The 9,798-nt window shown below is 46.7% G+C and overlaps 1 protein-coding gene and 1 non-coding gene across 4 annotated transcripts in view; one reads left to right on the top strand and one right to left on the bottom strand.

The window, feature by feature from the left end:
- Window positions 1-419: 419 nt before the first annotated feature.
- The window catches only part of MTM1 (myotubularin 1), a 96,364-nt gene continuing 86,985 nt past the window's right edge, over window positions 420-9,798 (top strand). Inside the window, exon 1 of one of the 3 annotated variants that reach the window (XM_027608332.1) lies at window positions 420-487. Coding sequence is in view for 2 of the 3 variants with exons in the window: in XM_027608331.1 (XP_027464132.1) it covers window positions 7,097-7,230 (134 nt within the window). In the remaining variant the exon portion in view is untranslated. Of the gene's footprint in view, window positions 488-6,788; window positions 7,231-9,798 lie in introns of those variants that run through there. The other 2 variants (XM_027608331.1, XM_027608330.1) reach the window with 2 other exon arrangements.
- On the bottom strand, window positions 9,377-9,478 carry LOC113931638. Its single transcript, XR_003522800.1, has one exon. It is a non-coding gene; the product is annotated as a U6 spliceosomal RNA (small nuclear RNA).

Raw genomic sequence — 9,798 nt, 5'->3', positions numbered from 1 at the left:
CTCCATGTAGTGACATCCGCTAAAGTTTTATCTAGAGAAGTTTTCCCTCCGTCTTTCCCCTTTATTGGAAAAAAAAAACAACGGGACACAGAGGAGTCCTGGGACTACGCTTCCCAGCGGCCTCCGTCCGGCTTCTACTCCAACTTCCCTCACAGGGGCGGCTCCCAGCATCTGGGCCCTGCCCACTGGCATCGTATTTAGAACTACAACTTCCAGATGCCTCCACGCGCCGGACCTTTCAAAGAGGGCTTCCCAGCAGCCTCCCGGGTGAAGAGCCCCGCCCCTCGGGGCGGCTGCCGAGGCTTTCCCGGCGCCTTCCGCCCGCCTCACCCATGTCACGTGATGCACCCCCACCAACCGGCACGGGGAGGAGGGCGGCGGGCGGTGGCCAGAGGCGGGGAGGCCGCAGGGGGCGGGCCCTGGAGGGGGCGGAGCGGGGCCCGGGAGCCGAGCAGCCTGGCAACGGCGGTGGTGTCCGGAGCCCGAGGTGGGTGCGCGCTCGCGGCTGGCCTGGCTCTGAGCCGGGCGCTGCGGGGACCTGTGGTGGGAGAGCCGGGAGGAGGAAGTTGGGACTCCCCGGGCCGACGGGTCCGGCGGGTCCTCGCTGCACCCGCGGGTGTAGGTGGGGTGGGGGGGGTTCGCCCAAGCGCCTCGCTGTCCCTGCCGGCCAGGGCTGAGTGAGGCCGGGCAGCCGCAGGCAGGTGCCTCTGGCTTCCTCCTGTTCTCCCCGCCCAAGGTCCCGGGCCGGCGACGGGCGAAGGTCGGGACGGGGATCGGGGCCGAGGGGGGAACTCTGGGGGCGTCGCGGCCGCTCCCCGGACTTTGCTTCCCCGTCCTGGAGCGGCGACCCGGCTGGGCGGCCGTCCTGCCTCCCAGGCGACGCGCCGCGGCTGGTCCTCGCCTTGGCCCTCCGCCTGGGGTGGGTGCCCGCCGCATCCCTAGTGGGTCTTGCGGAGCGGCCGCAGCCCGGTGCTGGCTGGGAAGCCCCATGGGGTCTCTCTAACAGAGTTTCGGTGTCACGCACGGGAGGTTTATCTGCTTTTGCAACAGTTGAGAGGAGATCTGAGAGGGAACGGTTAGTTCCCTGATACGCAGTCGGAAGTGTGCACAGGCACGAGCAAGCGCCCTTTGCCGGGTTGCCTCCCTTAACTGTCTTTTGCTGCGCTCAGGAAGTGAAAACTAATTTTAGTTTTTGCCTAAGCAAATATGAAATGAATCTGCTGCAAAGATTATATTATGGGCTTTATAGACGCATACTAAGTATGAAGTGTAGTGAATTGTGACTGGTTTTTAAATAGACATAATAGATCTTCACAAGAATGAAATCATGGCATATTAGAATTGACTGGGACCTTGAAGTTCTTAGTTGTTCGTTTCCAGGATGGGGAAACTGAGGCCCAGAGAGTGTAACGCTGTATAATATTGTAATAATATGACCCAAGATTTGGGGCAACCTAATGGCAAAGCTAACATCACAAGTCAGGTCTCTGGGGAGTATCTTGGCCTCTGTGTAACCCGGGTACTTTTTTTTTTTTTTTTAAATCACAGCTTAGTTTTGTTCCTTGTAAGGTATCCACCTTAGAGCCTTGAGATCGAGCCAGTGATTTTGCTTTAGTTCAAACCATTTTGAATTTCCTTCAAAACCAGTTTATCAGCCAAATAAGGCAATTAGGCGTGTTAATTTATAGACACATTTTGCTTTCATCCAACATGTATTTTGGGCACGATCACTTATTACTCACCAGATTTGACTCAATGACTTTTGGCTGTTTCACAAAACCATATCTATCCTTGAGAGATTCCACACCATGGAGTAGATTCAAACCAGTGAAAGTAGAGAAGATTCATTGGGGCTTTTCGATTCTAGTTATGAAATGCTTTTAAACAGTTGGGTCTCCTTACCTTAAAGTTCTAACTTATATTTATCAGGTTGTCAGCGGCTTCATTTACCCATTAAACCCAGAATGCCCATAGTGTGCCTGCAGCGTCCCAAACACCGAGAAGACAGCAGACAGCACCATTAAGTGCCTGCCTTACAGAACTTACGTGTGGAGAAGCAGACAGTAAAAAAAAAAAAAAATAATAAGCAATGATATATTTTCTAGTGGAGATGAGCACTATGCGGAAAAATAGAGCTCTGAAACTCTATGATGTCAATAAAACAGGCTGGCATGTTTGAGGGTGACTTGGGAATTACATTGAATTGTTAAGAGTGTCAGCTGCTGCTCCATTAAAGCAAATAATGAAATCCAAAAGTAAATCTGTCTAAATCAAAGAGATTCTATGGAGTCATCATTTCTCTGGTGATTGCCTCTTGGATCATAAATTCATCCCAGCCTCATTTTTACTTGCATTTTTTTCTCTTACATGCAAACAGTAAGTGCTTTCAAACACCTAGGGAGGTGGTCTTCCAGTCGCTCCCTGTCTCAGTAGTTCCCTTACTCTAGCTACAAGAAGGCTCTGCTGAGGTCAGTATTCCTTGTTGATTTCATGCCAGTGTCTCCTGCCTCAGGCTACCTTACACAGAGATTTCTTTTCCTGCACTCTGGTTTGTACTGAGAACCTACCATCTGAAACCATTGTCAATCTTTGGGTTGTGTGGTTTGTAAAGAAACGAGTTCATTTTGATGTTAGCTGTGGCGTAAAGAAGCATTCAACTTCTTAAAAACTAAAGCGCTAGTAAAATGGCATGCATGGTGGCTTACTATACAAGTTCATCTGTTTAGTACCTCTTCTCTCATATTCTGTATGTTCAGTGGCTTCAAAGCAAATTTTTTTCATTTTTACAGGTTCTAAAAAATGACTGTTATAAACAAATACTCAAATATTCTTTGTTCCAAAATGAAAGGAGGATTAACAAAATGTAGTTACTTTAAAAACCACTGAAAGAACATGTGGTTCTTGCTCTTATTGAAGGCTCCAAAATCAAGAGAAAAGCAGAGCCTCTTCAAGGCTTAGTAGGCAACATTTTGAACTGGTGGCCAAAGGATTTCAAAGGCCAGAGTTTCTTGTTATTTCTAAAGTTTTTTTTTTCATTTTATAGAAGAATAAGAGGTTGCTTTCATTATTCTTTAGTAATTTCCCTTCCCTGCATCTGACCTCTTTGAAGTTCTGCTTTCTTTATTTTCTAGTTTCTCAGTTCATTATTCTTTTTTGGCAGATGGGGGAGGGAGAGGGGCTGCCATTTGCCTGTAAGGTATTGACCCTGGATTTGAATCCTGGCTCTAATATTACTTGTGTGACTTTGGGTGAGTTACTTACCCCTGTGCCTCAGTGTCCTTACCTGTAAAATGAAAATAATAATACGAATAGTACCTGCCTCAAAGGGTTGTTGGCCAGACTGAACGCTAATCTATGTCCAGTGCTTAGAATAGTGTCTTGCACATAGCACGCACTCAAGAAAAGTTAACTGTTACTGACTAGGACTACGTGGAACTCCCTTGTTTGCTTTTAAAGATTTATTTATTTGAGAGAGAGAGAGCATGCAAATAGGGGGAGGGGCAAAGGGAGAGGGAGAGAGAGAATCCCAGGCAGACTCCCTGCTGAGCGTGGAACCTGACAGGAGGCTCAATCCCAGGACCCCTGAGATCATGACCTGAGCCGAAATCAAGAGTCCGACACTTCACCCAGGGGCCCCCCCCTTGTTTGCTTTTAAAGAAAAAGAATGATTCTAGACATGTCCTCATACACTTTTGGACATCCAGTAAGCGTGATTTTTCTCTAGCCATTTCTCTGCATTTCATGGTTGACTCGAGCTTTTAGTTTCAGGTGACATTGGCAGCAGTGCCCACAGTCCCTGCAGTGTTAAGTTCCCTTTACTACTGGGACTCAGAAATTACTTGAGGCCATATTTTATTTGTTTCTACAAACACGACTAGAGCAAGAAAGGCCTTCTTCCAGTTCCTCTGCTTCGAAAGCAGGAGGATACCAGGAGACCCAGTTGGAGTTAGTCAGGTGAGATCCAGTTGCCATCCTGTAGTTGGAGGACAGTTTTTCATGTTAAATGTTTACAATGTATTTTTCCACCTGAGCACCTAGACAGTCTCATCCTTTTCTTTTTAAGAATGCAGCAGGCACCTCTAGAACACTGGCATCATGCACTAGTGCTTTCTTTCTGTTTCTATCTGAGGAACAAGAAATGGTAAAGGAGCCCCTTGTCTGTGTGAGGTGGCCGAAAGCTTCCTGAGTTTGGATTACGGAAGCCAGGTTCAAGTCCCATTTCTGCCCCTTCTTAACTCTGTGACATTGGATAAGTCATTTTACTTCACTGCTGCTGTCTCCTCCATTTGTAAGACAGAGCAGTGAGCCCCGCCAAGCTCTCAGAGCTTTCCAGAGAATCAAATGTACATCAGTACCCCTTTGTAGGCTGTGCAGCGTTATTATTATTATTATTGCATTCATGTATTATATAGGCCATCGCTATATGGAGAACTGGTGTAAGAGAGCGGGGTCCTTCCTGTTCTTGGCCCCCCTCCTCCATAGCTGTAGGTGCAGCCTCTCTGCTTTGCTCTCCTTCTTCTGTCAGCATTGAAGTATGCAAGTGTTTGATTGCCTCCCTCAAATGGACCTGAAGCCGTTGGTACTCACGAGCTTCCATTTTATTGATTCCTAAAATGGTAGTACTGCATAACCAACAATGACAGGGCAATAGCAAGGCGATCTCTTGCACCAGGGAATATTGCCTGCCTTTTTCTCAAGTGTTTCAGAATGAAAATCTTTCCTTTTTCAAATCAACACCTTACATTAGCTCCTCAGTGCAGCTTGAGGCCCTGCCAAGCTCCTCCATCCATACTAGACTGGATGCTCTCACTCAGGGGCTTAGGATGGGAAGAAATACAGGGCCTTGATTGCTCTCCAGGTCTATGCTGCCTTTCTTGTTCCAACAGAACCAAAACAGAATGCTCTTTTCTCGTTCTTTGAAGTTGTTTCTCAGTATCTTGAAATAACTCCATAAGTAGCTCTTTGAAATGTCACGTACTCGTGTTCATCCAGTACTGCTGTGTCCCCCCTCTTTGTCTTGATATGTAATACCTGCATATTTCAGCATTACTTGTTTCATCTTCCAAGCTTGTGCAGAAAGGGGCTGAGGTTGGAGACATTTTTTCCTGGCCAGGTGAAACCTAACATGGCCCTCCACACACTGTAGACATTTAGTACATGCTCTTTGACTTGAACTGGACAAGGAAGGGATAGTTCAGAGTTGTTTGGATGTGTCCATTTCAGCAAATTCGGTTGTATGTACAGAGACCATATCCCCTGACTGCAAGATGAAATGGAGCTCATGCTCAGCCTTCCTTGTTGTGGTCCATTAGCAGATGAATAAGAAAGTTCTTTGAGTCCAGTGATGGGAGAGGTCTCACACGTTGCATTCCCAGCCTCTGGATTTTTGGACTATTGTCATGAGCAGTTTTAGAATAGGTTCATTTTTGTTTTGCTTGTTGGTATGTTTGGGGGTGGGAAGGGGTAAGGGAAGTTGAAGGGTAATAATTGAAAGTAAAAATAAAAGTAACTTGTTTGTAACTCATTCTGTTCTCATTCCCTTGCCTACAGACCTTGACAACACAGTGATGTCCTTTCATTAACTTGTGATAATTGTTCTATATTGGTATCATGTCCTTGGGCTTTCCGTGAGAAGGAAGCATTGTTTCCTAGAGCCTCTTAAAACGGAACGGGCTGCTATGTCACGGCACCATGCTTTCCCCTTCAGGGGAGCTCTTGAGGCTGAGGTGGCCATAAAGGGGATTCGTGGCACAGATGGTGGCACTTGAAATGCCCTCGTCTGAGCCTTAAGTTCCTTTTCGGCCCCAAGATGACTTAGGTGGGGCCTCAGGAGAACAGGGACTGTGCTGTCAGGGTTCGTTCCAGCAGTCCTAGAATTGACCTGAGCTGTTTTGCTAAAAGGAGAAATGCTCCTGCAGGGCAGTGACCCCCAGCCATGCTTGTCAGTGGTACTGGGTGGGTCACAGTGACAAGGAAGATCCGCACTTGGTTTCAGGGAGACCCGAGGAGACCACTGCCCTTGACACTAGTTATGTGGCGGGCAGGATATGCAAAAGTTCAGTGGACATTCCGTTTTGAGCTTTCTGGTCCTGACGTGTTCCTTGCCCACATTGATGCTTCCACATCTGAGAGAGAAGGGGAGTCCCTAGATGGAGGGCAATTGGAACTGGCCCTCACCTCTTTGTAGTTCTTGCTGTGAGGCCGAACAGCTGAGTTTTTAAAGTTGAGGCTGAGTGCAACCCGTTTCCTTTCTTTACTGTTACCAGCTCTGACATGACATGATCATTTCTCCAGAGGTCCCCATCACCTCTGTGCCACAAAACAGTTTTTCCTTGTTGCTAATTGTCCAGATGCTCCTGCCCTTCCTCGGCTCCTGGGAGCTTAGGAGAAATGCAGAATTTGACGCCCCTCAGATCTACCCAGCCAAGAATCTGCATTTTAATGACACCCCTAGGTGATCTGTATGTACATTAAAGTTTGAAAAGGCTGGTTTAAGTAATAGTTCACATCCTGGCTTCCCCATGATCCTTTGAGACCTTGTGGTCCATTAGAAAGATAATTCAAGCCACATGTGTAACCCATGTTCCTAGTAGCCGCATTGAAAGAGAAACAGATGAAGTCAATTTTTATAATATATTTAACCTAGTAGATCCAAAATATTATCATTTCAACATGCAATCAGTGTAATGATTAGTGAGTGGTCTCCCCTCCCCTTTTTTTTGTATGAAGTTGTTAACATCTGGCACATACTTTACATTTACAGCACCCCTCAAGTTGGACTAGCCGTATTTCAAGTGTTCAGGGGCTACGTGGACTAGTGGCCCCCGTGTTGGACAGTGCAGCTTTGAGAGATACATCCTGGCCTTGATTTGCTGATGATGTCATCAGATTTGCTGTCAGTGCCTGAAGAGCAGTTAGAGCCGGGGTCGCCTCGGTAGTAACTTGCATTAAGGATCCGTGTAACCTGTGGCAAACCCTTAGCCCGTTGCGATCATGTACATCCCATTTGAATCCTCACAACATCCCCACTTTACTGAAGACCATTCTTTCCTCTGTTCCAATTTGGTAAGCCATATGAAGAATTCGCCAGTGGTATATGTGTGAAACGCAGGCTTTTTTCCCGGGTACCGGTATCTGCAAAGAACTCGAGGATCGCGCCCTTCTTCTCTGGCTCACCCAAGAGGGTGCGGAGTCCCTAAATAGAAGTTTCCATGTGCTGGAATACTGCAGGTCAGTGGTTTGCGCGCTGGCTCTCATTAGAATCACCTGGGAGCTTTAAAGACCTGCTGCCCAGGCCCCACCCACTGACATTCATATGTACTTAATCTTGGGGGAGATCAAAGGTGTGCATTTTGTTCAGTGCTCCGCCTGCTGCTCAGCTCGAGAACAGCTGCTATAGGAGCGTGTCTCCAGCCTGGGTAAGCCGAACAACCCGCACTTCGGGTCCAAACACAGATTCTGACTCAGTGGGTCTGCCGGGTGGGAGAGCCGGCTTCAGTTGCAGCGAGTTCCCAGGCTCTGTCGCTGGCACTTTGACTTTGGGTAGCCAGCCGCCTCGGGATCACCTGAGGGCGTTTCCCAAAAGACAAGTTCCCTGGCGGCAAGCCTGGAGTTTCTGATTCAGGGGGTGCGGGGTGGGGCCCAGGGAGTTGTACTTGAGAAAGCACCATGTTTTCCGTATTACACCACGAAGTGTTGGTTTACTTGAGGTTTTGTGTAGGCACAGTTCTAGTGCATATTTGTTTTGGCCTAAGTGGATGTTGAATGATAGCAAACTCCTTTTCTGCCTTTACGGAGCTCTGTTTTTTTTCCCCCTCTTGGCACCTGTTAAGCTGATGGAGTATTTTAAGGGATTTTCTAATACAACATTGTAGCATTAACCCGGTTTGCCTGCTGGGGTGAAACCAGCATGTTTCTTACTGCCCGGACTTGATTGGTAGTATTTTCTTCAGGATTTTTAAATCTGTATTTGAGAGTGAGATTTGGCTTTCCTGTACTGTCTTTGCCTAGTGTCAGTTTGCTAGCCTTGTAAAGTGAGTGAGAGCATTCCCTTTTTCTGGTATCTGGAAGTTCCTGTAAGATTGGAATTACCTGAATTCTTGAATGTTTGGTAAGACTTGCCCCCAGAGCCACCTGGGCCTGGTGTATTTGGTGTGGGAAGATGTTAAACTACCAGTTAATATCTGCCATTATGTGTGGTTATGTCTGTCTTTTCATTCTTTTTATTTTATTTTTTTAAGATTTATTTATTTGAGAGAGAGAGAGAAGGAGCGGGAAGGGCAGAGGGAGAGGGAGAGAGATTCCCAGGCAGACTTGGTGCTGAGCCAGACGCAGGGCTCAATCCCATGACCCCAAGCCGAAACCAAGAGTCGGATGCTTAACCGACTGTGCCACCCAGGCGCCCCTGTCTTTTCATTCTTTTTTTTTTTTTTTTTAAGATTTTTATTTATTGGGCGCCTGGGTGGCTCAGTTGGTTAAGCGACTGCCTTCAGCTCAGGTCATGATCCTGGAGTCCCTGGATCGAGTCCCACATCGGGCTCCCTGCTGAGCAGGGAGTTGGCTTCTCCCTCTGACCCTCCCCCTTCTCATGTGGCCTCTCTCTCTCTCTCTCTCTCATTCTCTCTCTTTCAAATGAATAAATAAATAAATCTTTAAAAAAAAGATTTTTATTTATTTATTTAACAGAGATAGAGAGCATAAGTAGGCAGAGTGGCAGACAGAGGGAGAGGGAGAAGCAAGCTCTCTGCCGAGCAGGGAGCCTGAATGCGGGGCTCGATCCCAGGACCCTGGGATCATGACCTGAGCCGAAGCCAGCCGCTTAACCGACTGAGCCACCCAGGCGCCCCTGTCTTTTCATCCTTAAATCTTAATATTGTTTGTGTCTTCTTTTTTTTTTTTTTCTTAGTCTTACCAGAGGTTTGTCAGTTGTGGTTATGTAGTATGTTTGTCAGTATGTGGAAATGAATGAACATAATTATATTCTCCAGTTTCTTTTTGATTTTTAATGAGTAAAGATTTTATATAGTTTTATTTTTTTTTAAAGATTTTATTTATTTATTTGACAGAGCGAGCACAAGCAGGGGGAGCCAGGGGCAGAGGGAGAGGGAGAAGCAGACTCCCTGCTGAGCAGGGAGCCCAATTCGGGGCTCCATCCCAGGACCCAGGGATCAGGACCTGAGCCAAAGGCAAAGGCAGATGCTTAATCGACTGAGCCACCCAGGAGCCCCTTTATATGATTTTAAAATTAAATTTACATCAGGGTGTATTCTGAAAAGCCTTCCCTCCCTGCCTCTTGCCCGGCATTCTGTTTCCCCCACCCCGTCCCCGGTAATCAGCATTATTAGGTTTTAGTTTATCCTTCTGTTTGTTCTTTTTTTTTAATATAGAACGCTTCACAAATTTGTGTCATCCTTGAGCAGAGGCCATGCTAATGTCTGTATTGTTCCGATTTTAGTATATGTGCTGCCGAAGCGCGCACTCTTCTGTTTTGTTTGTTGTGAGTGCGCGCGCACGCGCGCGCGCGCGCGCACGCACACATTTGCATTTCCCCCCTTACACCAAAAAAGCATATTACATACACCGTTCAGCCTCTTTTTTTCCCCCCACTTAAAATTATATCCTGGAAATCACTCTTCATTTTCTCCTCTCTTTGGATTTATTTTGTGGTTTGGATGTTTCAAAACATTAGAATTATTTAGTTCTAGGATAGTCTCATTTCTGTTGTGATTATTTCATTCACCTGTGGGTTTAGAAGTATATTTTTAAATTTACAAATACATTTTCTAGATATTTTTAGAA

Source organism: Zalophus californianus, chromosome X (genome assembly GCF_009762305.2).
Source record: "Zalophus californianus isolate mZalCal1 chromosome X, mZalCal1.pri.v2, whole genome shotgun sequence".
NCBI classification, from domain to species: Eukaryota; Metazoa; Chordata; class Mammalia; order Carnivora; family Otariidae; genus Zalophus; species Zalophus californianus.
This window is presented reverse-complemented; position numbering and strand designations above follow the sequence as displayed.